At 39.8% G+C, this 16,938-nt stretch overlaps 1 protein-coding gene and 1 non-coding gene across 2 annotated transcripts; both read left to right on the top strand.

The window, feature by feature from the left end:
- The first annotated feature begins 615 nt into the window (after positions 1-615).
- Positions 616-16,538, top strand: LOC137287111 (cytochrome P450 3A24-like). The gene is made up of 14 exons (XM_067819246.1): positions 616-915; positions 1,393-1,489; positions 1,857-1,906; positions 4,193-4,289; positions 5,155-5,271; positions 6,190-6,278; positions 7,353-7,501; positions 8,563-8,696; positions 9,248-9,338; positions 9,932-10,089; positions 10,830-10,918; positions 12,463-12,600; positions 12,927-13,083; positions 13,769-16,538. The coding sequence occupies exons 1-14, from the start codon at positions 842-844 to the stop codon at positions 13,862-13,864; spliced, it is 1,536 nt and encodes a 511-aa protein (XP_067675347.1). The 5' UTR covers positions 616-841; the 3' UTR covers positions 13,865-16,538.
- Trnal-cag (transfer RNA leucine (anticodon CAG)) lies at positions 14,479-14,562 on the top strand. Its single transcript has one exon. It is a non-coding gene; the product is annotated as a tRNA-Leu (tRNA).
- Positions 16,539-16,938: the final 400 nt, after the last annotated feature.

Here is a 16,938-nt window from a genome sequence, read left to right as displayed (position 1 = left end):
TGTAAATCAGTGTACGAAAATCCGCTAAGTAGGTTTAGGAATCTAAGGCTGGAACATGTTACAGACAAACGTAAACTTCGTTTCCGGAGTTCATTTTCACACGCCTTCTCTGCCGGAGAACTAGCTCGACGGTGCCGTGTTTATAGCAACGTGCAGCACGTGCTGTGCAGGGGAAAACACAGCTAGCGCTTTCGCAAGCAGTCTTTGGTTTTGAGAAGAAATTAGGAAATGATAACTTCACAGTTAATGAGCTGGATGAACACTCCAGTTCGAAGTCGTGTTGCATCGTGTACATATTAGAATAGGTATACATACATTGTGCACATGTATTTAAGAGAGTGGATGAGTTTGAATTGTTTCCAACAACCCATGCTTGTCATGAGAGGCGACTAACGGGATCTAGAGGTCAGACTGATTGATGAAACAACATAAGAATGACTGTTAAATTGAAGTCCCAACTAGTTGCCTTTTACGCGCACAGGATAGAAAGGTACCGGTTCTGTTTCACAGAGAAATATCAAACTTTATGCTTTACAAACCTAAAACGAAATGAGATTCATTTCCTATTTCCCCGCACTATTGTGGATGGAGTTTTAATGCATCTAAAACATTTTGAGATGCTCCCCGTGTTGTAACCGTGCTAGCAAATCTCCCAGCGAAAACACCAACTCATGTCAGCAACGCAGAACCCAAGGTCCAACTGACATGATATTGAATGTCCGTCTCTGAGTGAACTCTGAGTGAATGTTATTAACGTCAATTCATTGGTCGTGAATCACCAGGAGCACACTGACCTCGGTGTTGTTTTGAAAGCCCATTGATCTCCTGGATACACTTCACAATGGAGATACTCGGCTGTGTTGACATCTCTCCAACATGGATTCTGTGTATAGCTGTTTTGTTTCTGATTTATACGTAAGTAAAATGATTGGTGATCTGATCCACTAATGAGATTTAGTTGTCAGATTAATACACAGTCGTAAATGAACAAGACAGAAAACAGTGACGACAGACACTACGGCATTAAATGTCACAAGGTGAAGGCCGTTTTCCTGTAATCGATTTTTATAAAGGGGGCATCTCATAAACCCGTAAGCGCGTATTCTAAGTTTGCTTCAAACTGTCGACGCCACTTTCAGATTTATTTGGATGTTGTTTAATGCTGTACTCAGCAATATTATAGCAATATGGCGGCGGTGTGTGAATAGTCGAAAGCGGACCAGTCAATCCGGTGATCAACATCATGCGTGTCGATAGTTTGGGATACGATGACGTGTCAGCCTTGTCAACGACCCCGATCACCCTATACATATCCCGTTTGTCGCATCATGATCTTATGAAGATCATGGGTTGATGAAGATCACTTCTAACCCAAATCTGTATTTTGCCCAGATATGGAAAGAAGAGGAACCGTTTTTTCAAGGATGCTGGTATTCCTGGTCCAGAGCCTGTGATTTATATCGGGAACTTCCATCAGATGATTAAGAACGTAAGCTCATAGTGTAATCTCAAACAAACCTTCTTTGAAAATTTCAGTGAGGTTCAATTATATGTCCAGTCGTCAATTCAAAACTAATCCCGCAAAATTGACACCATACTATTTTGTTCGGGGTGTAATATGTGATACGAGTCACGACAAAATACAGTAGAGGCCATTCAGCTATTTGTATACTGAACCGCAAAAGAGTCGAAAAATGAAATCTCATAAAAGCAAACCTTCATGTTAGTGTCATCTGTTTAAACATTTAATAAAAGCCAGAATTGTGTTCGTTTTGCTGATCAGTATATCTGCTGGTTGATTTTGTGATTTTTCTTTCATTTGAAACAAATCTATCAAAGATGACATCTTGTTACAGGGCTTGGATTTCGAAAACAAGCACTTCAAACAGTATGGTAAAGTATTCGGGTATGTAGATCCGTCGAGCTTATCTCCCCTTGATGTAAATCATACCTAAACGGCAGTATGACAGGGACTTTGAGAATGTCATATGTTCCAAGTAACCACCATTTGTGCATGCATGACTGTTATTTTTAATTTGCCTGTTCGGTTTTCCTTCTTAACCCTCGGGAATACTCCAGTCATATGGCGGAGGTCTGGATTTAATCCAGTCTAGAGGGCCGTGAGGTAGCCCAGTGGGTAAAGCGGTCGCTCGTCACTTTGAGGACCGGAGTTCAATTCACAACATGGGTACAATGTATGAAGTATATTTATATGGTCCCCTGTATTATCGCTGTATTATATGTATTGTTATTTTAAAGCACCGTATTGCTGTAACCGAGATTGTGATTGGATGTTAACGAATCCAGGACACTGGTTACGGGTGTGAGAATGTTTGCACCATACTGATAACGTCACCCCGAAACAATACATGATTCAATAATTACATAAGTCATAATATATACATGAGATGTAAAATCAGCTATCACAACATTTAGTTGAAAAACTATTATTACATACTCTGGACAAATAGACTACAAGGGGCGATCACTCCTTGCTTAATTGCCATAAATATTAAGTCAGTGAGGCATATGAAAACAGTAAACATGCCCAGATAACGTATATAAAATACACAAAACATCATAAATATATACAATCATGCTACATGCGATCCCTACCCGGTGTATGGCACTAGGGTACAGAGTACAGCCCTGTCAAGCCAGTCAATCGGATGTATAATCTATATAAACATGGATCAAGTTAGGATAACGTAAACTATACATATATACTCTACCATTTCAATGCCTAGGATATAATATAACTTATATCACATTCATACTTACATTCGTATGTAAAATCAATCAATCAAACATCCAAAAGTGCTACTTTACTCATGGAAGACTGGAAACTCTTCATTGAAATACTAGTAGATAACACATTTGAATTCATGTTAAATATTATATACTAAAACATTATTGAATTATTAGTAAGCTTTGTGACTCCAACAAGCCGAAACTAATTTGTACACATACACACAAGTTACAGTTTATATTTACACATAAGTTATAGCTTATATTAACACATAAACATCAACAATATAACATTTAAAGGTATACACACTGATTAATTGATATAAAGATTAAAGTGACCTTTGGTGATGTAACATGGTGTTATTTTCCAGCACAGGATAAATGTCTTGTCAGTGCAAGCAATGAGAGTAGAGTGAAGACCTGAGTTAGTAAACGTGGACAAGAGTTTGAACGATCAGAATGGATCAATTAAGGGCACATAATAATGTAATGAACCTACATAACCACCTTTAATGAAACTAGAATAACACCGACCTCATGGCTATTAATAGATATGTTTCTGACTGACTGTACTGAGTATAGTCAGTTCCACAATGACCAGACTTGTTGATAGAAAAGCATTCATTACTATAAATAAGAAATGTTATATCTGCAATGCAAAGTGATTGTTATACAATTATGCATAAATATCCAAATATGAAGTGATATCTCTGCAACTGCAATAAACTATAAATATACAAACATTCATAAAATTGTTAAATGACTTAAAACTAATATGTACATAATTGTATCAAATATCTACCACATGGCCATATTCACTGTCACTATCATCCAGTCTGGGCCAGACAATCCAGTGATTGACAGTATGGGCAACTGTATAATTCGCCGAGGTATTCATCATCATTAAATCTTTATTGGGTGTGCAGTCCACAGACATATATACACGTGAATATACACATTCTTAAAAGGGAAGAAAGAGTGAACGAACAAAGGAAACGATTTCTCAAAATGTATGCCCTACCTGTCTACCTACATTGATTTTTACACCACCAGTAAAATATAGAAGCAGCATATAAATGTACAGTTGGACTGAAATGTTTTGATTTTTACACCTGTTTTGTATTTTGTCGACTAATTTATCAACCATTCACAGAAATGAGCCTCATCAACCGATCTGTACTTTGGTTTTCTTGTTTCAGTAATATGGCAATATGGTTATCATTTACCAAGAATGCTGATGTTTACACATTGTCTCAGTACAATGAGTACAATCTCCTTTCGGGCACGTGATCATCGGGACAAATCCAGAATCTGCCTGATTATGCTTCGTTAGCTCCATATGCGTGCGACTGAGTAATGTCTATATATTCATTATTTGGACCTGCTCGTGAAGCAGACTCTACTCCCACTCACTTAATGCTAAATATGTCTGCTGTATTTTCAGGGTTTTTCTAGGTGGCCTCCCTATGGTCAATGTATTGGATCCTGACATTGCCAGGGAGATTCTGATCAGGGATTTCCAGCATTTCACAGACAGAGTTGTAAGCATTTTGTTATAGTTGGAATCTGAATATATGTTTTCTTTAGTTTTATACAAGTCTTTCAGATCTTATTGAATATACATAATATGCTTAGATGTGGTCACGGTAGATTCATATTGCCTGTTGCATTCAAACACTAGTTATGAAGTGTGTGTGCAAATAATAAGTGTTACATGTCTGTTTATATTATTTGTGTAAATGCTACAATGAATACGTACAATATGTTTGAGAATGTTACTGTGAAAATATGCTGCATGTTACAGTACATCTATACAGAATGTTTGAGAATGTTACAGTGAATATGTACAGGGTGTTTGCCTATGTTACAGTGGATATATGCTGAATGTTTTAGAATGTTACAGTGAATATATGCAGGATGTTTGAGAATGTTACAGCGAATACATACAGTTTGATTGAAAATGCTACAGTGAATACATACACAATGTTTTACACTGTTACAGTGAATATATTCAGAATGTTTGAGTATTACAATGAATATATGCAGTCAGTTTGAGAGCGCCACAGTGAATATATGCAGAATGCTTGAGAGTGTTACAGTGAGCATATACGGAATGTTTGAGAATGTCACAGTGAATATACACAGGATACTTGAGAATGTCATAGTGAATATATATAGAGACTATTTCAGAATGATACAAGTATATACGAGTATATGCAGAATGTTTTGAGAGTGTTACAATGAATATATGTAGAATGTGTGAGAGTGTTACAGTGAATATACGAAGAATGTTGGAGAGTCCTACAGTGTATATATGAAGAATGTTTGAGAGTGCTACAGTGTATATATGAAGAATGTTGGAGAGTGTTACGGTGTATATATGCAGAATGTTTGATAACCTTACAGATATTGGATCTGAGCAACTACCCGGTGAACAAAAGTATCCTCCTTGAGAAAGGCGCCAACTGGAAACGAATCAGAAATATTATAAGCCCGACATTCAGTGCCTCCAAACTCCGCATGGTAAGAACAATATTCAGTTTATTTATTCAGTTCAATCCAGGGGCTAGTCTACTGGTTAAAGCGTTCGCTCGTGAAGCCGAGGATCTGGCTTCGACTTGTGGGTCGCACATTTCTGATGTCTTTGTCGTGATGTTCCTGGGATAAATCTAAAATCGGCGTAAAACCAAACTCTCTCACTATGTCAGTCCAAGAAGAGTAACGACTACGCAACTCGTTCTTACGTACAAGTAACATCAACACAAGGGGTGGGACAAGGAGTCGTTCTAATGAGCCCTTTCTTTCACAGTATTGTCTGTATTTGACTGAGATGCAAACCTTACGTGCTTTAGGTTACGTGGCTTCGTATGTATTAGGGGCGGTTGGGTAGCCTAGTGGTTAAAGCGTTTGCTCGTCACATCGAAGACCCGGTTTCGATTTCCCACATGGGTGCGATGTGTGAAGCCCGTTTCTGGTCTCTGCCGCCGTGATGTTGCTGGAACGTTGCTAAAAGCGTTGTAAAACAAGACTCACTCATTTGTTTGTAGTATGAACACCTTATTTTATGGAATATACAATTACAACCTCAAGTAGCGATATGTATCAATGTATTTGTCAGATGAGATTTTATAGCAGCACGGAAAATATGGTTGACCAGATCCCACCAGTAGAGTTAAGTCCCTTTCGCATGTCATGAACCTATGCTATAGGACATGGCTGAGTGTAAAGTTAAACAACAGTCAATCTATGGTCTGCATCGCGTTCCTACTGAGCTGATGAGACTGAATTGATGTAAAGATCGACGTTAAACACAACTCACCCACTCACTCATTCATTCACCCAAACACGAACGCACCTGGTTGCTTAGGATTTTGTGTGTGTGTTTTCGCAAATATTTGCAAAATCAATGCCAGGTTTTGTAATTTTCACATTTTCTTACAGATGTGCGACCGAATAAACCAATGTGCCGATAAACTTACAACCAACTTCGTTAAAGCAGCGGAATCGAACGAGAGGATTGATGTCAAAGGGTAAGACGAACCGATGTACTTCTCTCACACCCTTTATCTGCTTTTATTGCTTTCCAGTTTGTATACAGCTGTACTTCAAAAACAAATCCCCTCCCACTCGTGTCCAAATGAAACCACAAGATTAGGACGCAACGCCAGAACTCGTATGTTTTTGTGTATAAATCTCAAACCAAACTGCCTCATGAAGACTTACCATGTATGCGGCCAGGCTAATGTCAGTGAGGGACAATGGGATAGCCTAGTGGTTAATGCGTTCGTACGTCACGCCGAATATCCGGGTTTGATTCCCCATATTGGGACCGTGTGTGGAACCCATTTCTGGTGTCCCCAGCGGTTATGTTGCTGGAATATTGCTGAAAAAAGCGTAAAACTAAACTCACTCACTCACTCACTCACTCACTTACTCACTCACACTTATGTCAGTGTACATGTCCGTAGATAACATGTTTTTGTCTAGTAGTTGAATGGCATTTCCTACTGACATCTGAGCATTATATCCAACAACGTTATGGTTTCTTTCCCATTCCTGTATACGAAACCACCTAATTATTTTGGTGTTTAAACGAACGATTTGTCACATCTGCAATGATCTGTTCTACATACATACATACTCATAGGCGGATCCAAAGGTCAATCGGGGGCTTAAAGTTAAATCAATGACAAATCAAACGCTCGTGAAAACGTGTGCAAATGAATTGTGCAACCCTTCTCCCTTCTGAACTGTACCAATCACACGCACACAAACACAGACACATTCCACACACACATCACACATCTTTCTCTCCCTCTCTCTCCCTCACACACACACACTCAAACACACAGACACACACAAAAACACGCGCTCTCACAATAGCTGCATCCGCCTCTATATATGTAAAGGGGCTTCGAGTCGAAAGGTCATTTACATTGTATTTTTATGAGTAAGTTCCTTTTACACAAACATAGAATATTTGTCTCTGTTGGCATATTGGTATACTCGTTTTGTTATATTCGGCGCATACCGTAACCAATGTATTGTTTTATAAAGAAAGTCCTACTGAAACTCAATAATTAATTATGTGAACTTCATCACAGATACTTTGGGGCATTCACAATGGACGCCATAGCAAGCACAGCGTTTGGGATCGAAGTGGATTCCCAAAGTGACTTTAAACATGTTTTTGTTGAGGAGGCAAAGAAGTTCTTTGGACCAGGGTTCTTAAACCCAGTTATGATGATTATTAGTAAGTGATTAGTGATTAACTAATTATGCTTTCCACAGCAGTGGCTTAAGCTCAGGAATACGTGGACGTTTGGTCATTTGTTTGGGACCCGTGAAGGTCCGTGGTAGAATAGGCCTTTAGCAACCAATGTTTGCCATAACAGGCGACTATGCTTGTCGTAAGAGGTGACTAACGGGATCGGGTGGTCAGGCTCGCTGACTTGGGTGACTCGTCTCAACAGTCCCAATTGCGTAGATCGATGTTCATGCTGTTGATCACTGGATTGTCTGGTCCAGACTCGATTGTTTACAGACCACAGACCATATATATATATATATATATATATATATATATATATATATATATATATATATATATATATATATATATATATATATATTCTTGAATATAGCTGATTGCGTCATATAACTGAACTCATTCACTCACTCACTCACTGGGAGGTTCATCAATACAATTACAGTATTGTTAAGTCCCAATTGTACGAAACCCCGACTCTGTGAATGAAGTGAACAAAGGATGAAAATCATCACATAGTACCATTATATGTTTCTTATTTATGACACTTCTTCCGAGAAATTATATTTCATTGTGTTTTTATATTCACAAATTATTTCACAGCAGACATTCGGATGTCAAAACCAGAACAGGATTTGCTAACTGAATAAACATTTGAATCATGCTAAAATAAGCGAATTGGTTCAAGCTACATTGATGATTGAGTTCTTTGAAATGTTTCAAATAATTAGACTTTCAATTTATAGGCATCGCTGATAATGAAATGTCCCGTTATGTTATAGAAATATGTTAAAATGCTTTCTCGGTGTTTATATAACATATTTAAAACTACAAAACATGACATCAAGGACGAAACACAAAACTGATGAAGAAATTTTATCACATGAATCTCAAATGGAAAGCGTATCTCATAAATCCACTGTGTACGGCCGGTTACCAGTTGATGATTCATTGCTATCAGCTGCAACTTTCGTGGCTTTGGTAGCTTGACACCTTTATTGTTTTTTGATAACTGCTATTGAATGGAATTTTATTTTCATTTCCAGTGATATTCCCCGCACTCATTCCCTTCTTCAGAGCTTTGGGTGTTAGCACTTTTTCAAAGAGCACTCTAAAGTTCTTCACGAAGGTCCTGAATGAAATGATTGAACAACGCAAGGCTGATTTAAGAGATGGAAAGGTAGGTACACAAGCGCTGAATTCGGAATTTCCGTCTATTGTCCTGTGTGCATTTAACAGCGAATTTGGGCGAATTTTGAACTTATTTATGGTCGCATACCGTCTTTCCTCTATTGATTGAACCGAAATTCTCCCACGGGTGAATTGTAAAATTATTTATCGCTGTACACCTTCTTTCCTTTATGTATTTAACCGAAATTGACCTAGAGATGAATTCGGAACTTATCAATCGTCCTATACTGCTTCGTGTATTCACTGAACAGAAATTCTCCTGATGGTGAATTCAGAGCTTATTGTTGGTTGTATAATTATTGTCTTTCCTCTGTGCATTGAACCGATGAGCTCGTGGAGGTCAATGACTGTCCATGGATATGTGCCCATACTCTCTCACGGCAAGGAAACTATTACGTAATTCAAAATTTCATTTGCGTTTTTCACAAATTGATTGTACTTTCTTTATCTCACTATGTTAGTTGAGTGGATTCAATACGGTTTCATACACATGGTGTGGATGTATGTGGTACGAGTATCCTTTCGCGGATTCTGTTGTAGACGAAAAGACAAGACTTCTTCCAACTTCTGATGGACGCGGAGGATGATGGTACTGATGAAAACCCCAATCAGAGTGGATCTCAAAGCAAAAGTTTGTTTCCTTTGCCCCATGTCGTGTATTGAGCCCCACAATGCTGAGATGGCCTATGTATGTTAAAAGGAGGGACAGTCACAGTGGATCTCAAAGCAGAAATGTGTTTTCTTTGCCTCTGTTGTGAATTGAGCCCCACAATGCTAAGATGGCCAATGTATTTGAAAGAAGGGGGCAGTCAATTTGTTTCCGTTGTTTTGCTCTTTGCTGTGAAACGAGTCGCACAGTGCGGAAATGACTGATTTAATCTGAAGAAAGGGTCAGTGAAATGTAATTTTGTTTTGCCATAACACATTAAAAGGTTTACTCGCAATTTTCAGTACTTATTTGAGCCTAATATTATAGTACGGGATCACACTGCTAAGTATAGCTAAAGTTAATGTACATTTACCATTTCCAGGTTGTTATGCCTGTTATCTTGCCACGCCAATTCAAGGAACATGGCCTTGCCTTCGAAAGTACTGGGCCATTGAAGTGATGTTTTCCAATAACTTAAGAAATAACACATGTTCCATTCTATTGCAAATGTTGAGTTCTGTGTTGACTATATGCAAAGACGAGCACAAATGCATTTCTTTATTTCTGCATTCCAGAAATGACCAACGATGAAATACTTGGACAGGCTTTGTTATTCTTCATTGCTGGATACGAAACTACGGCCAACACTCTCCATTTTGTTGCCTACTCTCTGGCTATGAACCCGGATGTACAACAGCGACTCACTGAAGAAGTCGACACGGTTTTGGGAGACGTACGTAATTTGAAATTCAGAAAAAAACATGTTTCTCTTAACCGTGACAAACACACAAAAACTCACATGTCGTTTGAAAGTCAAAAGATTTTTATCGGCCCTAATGGACATCGTAATAAAACGAAAATAGATAATGTTTCCGATAGGTACACATAGATAATGGAGCTAGATGCTGGTAAAGGGCTATATATTGAGGATAGGATGGTAGAACAAGGGCATCCTATCAATTAAGGAACATAAATTCCCACAGCGAGTTGCAGCATCATAGACCAACGTGTCTCGCAAACATTACACGATAAATCTCTACAAAGAGATCCGACAATGGTCCCTCCGGGGGTTACACCTGGCAACACTAAGCACATTTTGACTGTCCGACGTAGATGACGACTTCCGCGTTCAGAAAGGACTTGATGTGTCAAGGAACCCCAGTACACAGAATACAGGGCCGTTGGTAGACCATGGAGGCAGTTGCAACCCCCTACTACCCTACCCCCTGCCAGGTTACTACTTGTTACTACTACAGATTACTTTTTCTACTTCAAAGTGTTGACGTAACACACTCTTAACTTTGATAGAACGTTGATTAGAGTACAGGATCACAACATCTTATAACTGTTTCCCTTTATAGTTCCAGGAAGGCAAGAGACAAACACTCATCCCCTTTTGAAGGTGTTCTTAAAAAAGCATAAATGTTTATGTAACCAGTGCCCTGATACTAGACGTTTGTCTTTGTCTTTCAGACAACTCCAGACTATGATAATATTGGTGGCCTGAAATATATGGATCACGTGATCATGGAGACTCTGAGACTGTATCCTGCTGTAACTGGGTGAGAAATCATTCATCAGTCTGATACCATGACACAGTTTTCATAGAGATTGTTTCGGAAGTCTTTCAGTGATGAGAAATATTCAGACTAGCTTCTTTTGTTGAAAATAACACCAATGTTTAGACATTCAGATAATAGTAATAAACGGATTGCTAGTTTCTGCTCAGTTAATGAATAGTGAATGAATGAGAATGGTTTTACGCCGCTTTTAGCAATATTCCAGCAAATTCACAGCGGGGAACTCTTTGTGTTGCTATTAATTTGTCGCCATGAGTAATATATATGACGATCTCAAATATACTGTCATGTTAGCTCAACTGGGTGGAGCGTTTACCTGGAGAGCGGAGTGAGTGAGTATGGTTTTACGCTGCTTATAGCAATATTCCAGCAATATCACGGCTGGAGACACCAGACATGGGCTTCATATTTTGTACCCTTGTGAGGAATCGCGTTTCTTCGGCGTGGCGAACGAACGTTTTAACCACTAGGCTACATCAACGCCCAGTATTTCTATTCAGTAAATGAATAGAAATATATTCATCCTAATCAGATCTCCATGATACTATGATCTCAGATCATCTAAAATCTTTTCTACGTTCGCCCCGTAATACACCCCATAATACGCCCAAGTACGTGGGAGTACATTGGATTCATCAACTAACGTTCGAATCCCATCTCGACAGGATTGTGTTTCTTGGTTTGTTGGGACGAGACCTATCGAAAACATGCATCACTTCTGGCGAAGTGTATATACCGTAGTTATTGGCAGTGCTTTCCAGCCTGGAAAGAATGAAGCCCCAGAATTAAGTGCTTGTCTGTCTTGGTGTCTACATGAGACATCATGTGATTGGTTACAGAGACTCGGACGCTACCTAAGCGGGCATTTCCCTGGTATCCAATTCCAAACATTGTCTCAAAAAGTAGTACGTTATTACATTACTGACGGATCTTCTCGTATTTTTATGGGTTGAAAAGTCAATCACTTGTTCGATTTTTACCATATAGAAAAACTGAAAAAAAGTTTCTGTGTGCTTAATGGTTAACCTGTCCGACTGAAAACCCTGGTTTCGATTCTCCATATGGGTACAAAGTCTAAAGCCCAGTTCTGGAGTCCCTAGCCGCGATATTGCTGGAATATAGTTAAAACCATTCTCACACTACATAATTCAAAACACAAAAGAAGCATAGTAGTCTTTAGAGTGAGTGAGTAAGTGCAGTTTTACGCCGCTTTTAGCAATATTCCAGCAATATCACGCCGGGGGACACCAGAAAATAGGCTTCACACATTGTACTCATGTGGAGAAACGAACGTGGGTCTTCGGCGTGACGAGCGAACGCTTTAACCACTGGGCTACCTCACCGCCCATCGTTACGTTAGAAGTATTTGAAGTAACACCTTTTAAGCAGGTCTGACCCACACTGCACAGGTTACAATTGTGTGTGAGACAGGTGTTGGTTCAGAAATACCACGGACTGTCCAGAATGCATCCGTGGGCACATGGTGAAATCTCAGTGATGACAGCACTACATATCTTACGTTGCAGAGCAACCCGCGAGGCTACGGAGACCGTCACCATCAAGGGTTACACGTTTCCAAAGGGCTGTGCAGTCGTCGTCTCTGCTTTGGCGATACACAGGGATCGTGACATCTACCCCGATCCCCACAGTTTTAAGCCTGACAGGTAGGTACCATCACACACACTCCACACACGAAATACTTTGACCCCCAACAGCTTTCTACCTGACAGGTAGATGCCATCACACATTCCACGCACGATATACTGACCCCCACAGCTTTAAGGCTGACAGGTAGATGCCATCACACACTCCACAAACGATATACCTTTACCCCACAACTTTAGGCCTACCTGGTCTATGCCAATACAGGACAGGCATATTTCCCTTGGATTCGCCGACTTCCTTGACCTTCACACGGCTAGTAAAAGCTTCATTCAATGAACCTTCCCTGGTATGAGTTCAGCTGACGATGCCATATTGTTCAATGTAGATGGGACCGGAAGTCTGAAATGGATCCCATGAATTATCTCCCCTTCGGTCATGGTCCCCGTCAGTGTTTGGGAATGAGGCTTGCACAGATGGAGATGAAGTTGGCACTGGCTCGGATTCTCAAACAGATTCAGTTTGAACCTGCAGAGGACACACTGGTGAGCAAAAACGACATGAGTGACTAACGCTGTTCTTAAGACCTTGACCTTGACCTTGACTTTAGACTGTTTCCTATTTAGACAAGAAAAAGCATGAGTATAACTAAAGTTGTGAAATACTTAACTAAACTCATCTGTGTTTGACAAAACCTGGTTGTGCCGAATGGTTGACCCCGTGAGACCCTATCTACATATGCTTTAACCAATTCATCGACCACCTGATCCCGTAAGCCACCTCTTTACAAGCATGGGTTTACACAGACCAGTCTCTACAGAATTATACGAGTGGGTAGTCTACTGAATGTAGAAAAGGGCAATATATATATTTAGCAGAATATAGCAGCATGCATTGTCACGAAAACATCCGTCTAAACTCGATGTCTGAGGTCCTCGCATTGGCTACTCAAAACCAATGATTTCATAATTTGACAGTTCTCTCTCAGATGGCACCTTATTGTCAGATCTCCACCAAAGCCAATTTTGTACTCAAAGTGGAAACCTACTTAAGGTTCAAGAATTTCTTCTGAGATTTATACGAGTTGACATTGTAGAACCAGCTACAACATGCTGTACATATTGATAAACATATGATGATGATGATGATGATGACGACGATGATCATGATGATGATGATGATGATGATGATGACAGTGTGGTGACGATAATGATTTTTTTTGTCAATCAGGCATCTATCAGAGAAGAGGACGTGGATGTATTTACAGGCATATTCAACACCAAGAAGCCTATCATGCTCAGGGTCCGAGTCCGTTCAGACAAGTAACATGGCAAAAATCTCGTGTTTTCAGATCCTGACAACAGCCCACATCCGCCATCATGCCATGTATTACCTCCCTTGTGTTACGTTAAAACCCGGGTCCAGCTCACCAACGTGGCTTCGTTGGGCAGCGAAATGGCTGCCCAATTAAATGACATTTTTGTCAACCATTGGCATCAGACGCGAAATCACCAGTATGAATCTCCTCATGCTTCTAACCATCTTACATATATATATATATATATACTCCTGGTTGCTAGCAACCTAATTCCTACTAGCAGTCTGACAAAACAGTTTTTCAATTCATTTATAACAGTGTTCACTGGCCTATCTGGTCGCATCTGACACCCATCAAAACATGCTGGGGCTCACGTCATATCCACACGTTTCTTCCTGGCACTTCGTAGTTCAAGTGCGTTCAGTTCACGGCGACTTAAATACATTGAACGCTTCACAATATATCCCTTGAAGTATTCATATGCAGTTTTAGCGCCCTTAATAGGGTCTAAACTGGATTTTTTCCATATTTTCAGTGTGGGTGGAATGCATTTTGCGCGTCCAAACCAATACATAGGACTCTCGCTGATATACTTTATACAGGTGTGTACAGTCTACCAGCAGTCAGGATGGCCGAGCGGTCTAAGGCACTGCGTTCAGGTCGCAGCCGGGTTCTCCCGGCGTGGGTTCGAAAACCACTTCTGACAATTCTTTTTGTCCTCTTCAACTGTCACCTGTTTGGTATTGTTTTGTCAATCAAGGAAAGTCATCAGCATCCCGTGCCGTCAGAATTAGCTTGGGTATGAACTGAAATTTCTAGTTTGTAGTTGGGGATGCATGGCACAAAGTTGGAATCGTTTCTATCTAGCTGCATACTTCTTGTAGTCAGGAAACACTCCTCCATCCAAATGTTCCTTGTTCCTTCACTGATGACTGATTCAGCGAAAAAATATAGAGGGGGCACCCGGAATCGAACTATGGGTTAAATGTACTGAGGATCAGATATATGGCCGAATATAGGTCTTTGTTCAGAAGAGCGAGAGGAAGTCAATACTAGGCTGATGATAAGTAGACGGCACTGTGACCTAAAAGTTGAAACTGTTTTTGCGGAGTGGACCACGATAGATATCCTAACAAATTGGAGAGGGATATTCAAGGTATAATCAAGGTGTTATTTGTTATCCTATATAGGTTAGGTTAGTCTCGTTATAAGGGATAGTGGTTTGCAAACCCATGTAATCCGTAATAAATCCAAAATAACATCATACCGTTTTATGAAAAATGGCAGCTGCACATGCGCATTGAAGGAAACACTCTTGAGTTGATCACTTTGTAGACAGTCACTATATAGGTGATAGCGTCCATGATGACCAGATGACCTATTTTCCCAGTACGGAAGTGAAGCAACGCCTCCACCTGACAACTAGAGTTTGATTTCCAGGAGTACGCATAGTGAATTCCCAGTATCAAAAGGTCAACCAAGTGGTCATGTGGAAGACATTAGCTACTACATCAGCTCGAAGTGGATTAACAACGTTTGACTTAACATGTACAGACTGTTTTAATTTACGGTTTACATCCAGCGTATGTGTATCGGTAAGGCACCAGCTGGTATCCATGTCGCAATAGCTGGAGAAATCATTAAGATACGTCAAATTCTGCTTGGTAACGTGAATTGTATGTTTATTTCAATGATTTGTTTATATTTTTGTAAATTACGACTTTTCTAGTTTGATTTAAGTAATTATATTTTATTTTGTTATCCCCGGCCGCGCGTTTAGCGTGAAGAAGGGGATATAGTGCTATGCTCCGTCCGTCCGTACGAGTTTGTAGCGTTGACTATAGTTTTCATACTTAGTACTTAGGTTCATTGCAGTATACGAAAGGTTCCATTCAGGTTTGATGACCTTGACCATCATTTCAAGGTCAGAAGGGGGCAGTAACCTTTACCGTTGACATCCATATACCTCAGCAACAAATAAATGGATTTTCATCATATTTGACACCAGGCTTCACAAAGGGAAGGCGCAGGGCCTAGTCGATTTTGGTTACCTTCACACACTTTACTAGTTCTCAATGATACTTTGAAGATTTCAGCATGTTAACCTATATCATGAACAAGTGAGATCACTGTTTTAATTATGTTTAATTGTTTGGTTGCGTACGACCCCGTGAGCCATACGCTGCATGTTTTTTTTTGGGTTTTGGTTTTGGTTTTGTTTTGGGTTTTTTTTTCATATTTAACACCAAGCTTCATACAAGGAAGGTGCAAGGCCCAGTCGATTTTGGTGACCTCCATGTAATTTTCAAGGTCACACTTTGAAGTTTTTAATATGTCATGATTGTCAGCAGGATATCTCCAGAACGGCTCACTGGACTTCTTTTGAATGTTTTCCTGTTGACATTTAACTTCATTTTAAACTACGACCATCACTTTTATTACTTGGTTTTGAGTTTGATTTGATAGTGTGCTGCCGTGGGGTTATGCCACATTACCGACAATTGCTTGTTAATATTCACTCCAAGCATATTAAAATTACTTTTTCTCGATATTTCAAGTGATTTCTCGAAATTTGTAGCTTGTTTTCATTACTTTTTTCTCATTTAGCTTTAGAGATCGCGCATGAGACTTCTGTTGTAGAAGTGTATTCTTTCGTAATAAAAAACAATAACATACTTCCCATTTTTTCTTGTTCAGTTCATGTGGCCAGTGCAACCGCGTGACGTCGGTGAATTTAAAACTGCACCTAATGTTAAATGCACAATTTTCACAGTTCCTGGAATTGTGGAAAAGTCCTGCTGTCACAAGTGTCATTATTCCTTCACTGATGGACGGCGGGGGGTTCTGACTGTATTTTTTGTTTTCGATGTATGCCACAAGGTACCAGGGAACCATGGACATTCTCACAAGGGAGAGGAGGGATAGGTTTTTGAGTGGTTAAGGCGTTCGCTCGTCACGCTGAACACCAGTGTTCGATTCTCACATGGGTACAATGTGAAGCCCATTTCTGGCGTCCCCCGCCGTGATTGCTCGAATATCGCTAACATCGGCGAAAATCCCATCATCGATATCTCCAGGGTAT

This window comes from Haliotis asinina, chromosome 6, assembly GCF_037392515.1.
Source record: "Haliotis asinina isolate JCU_RB_2024 chromosome 6, JCU_Hal_asi_v2, whole genome shotgun sequence".
Lineage (NCBI taxonomy): Eukaryota > Metazoa > Mollusca > Gastropoda > Lepetellida > Haliotidae > Haliotis > Haliotis asinina.
Note: the sequence above shows the minus strand (reverse complement) of the source record. Positions and strands in the feature narration are given on the sequence as shown.

Coding starts and splice junctions, on each gene's coding strand:
- LOC137287111 (XM_067819246.1), top strand. CDS start 842: ATGGAGATACTCGGCTGTGTTGACATCTCTCCAACATGGATTCTGTGT. Junction 1,907..4,192: donor CAGTATGGTAAAGTATTCGG/GTATGTAGATCC, acceptor CTGTATTTTCAG/GGTTTTTCTAGGTGGCCTCC. Junction 10,919..12,462: donor CTGTATCCTGCTGTAACTGG/GTGAGAAATCAT, acceptor CTTACGTTGCAG/AGCAACCCGCGAGGCTACGG.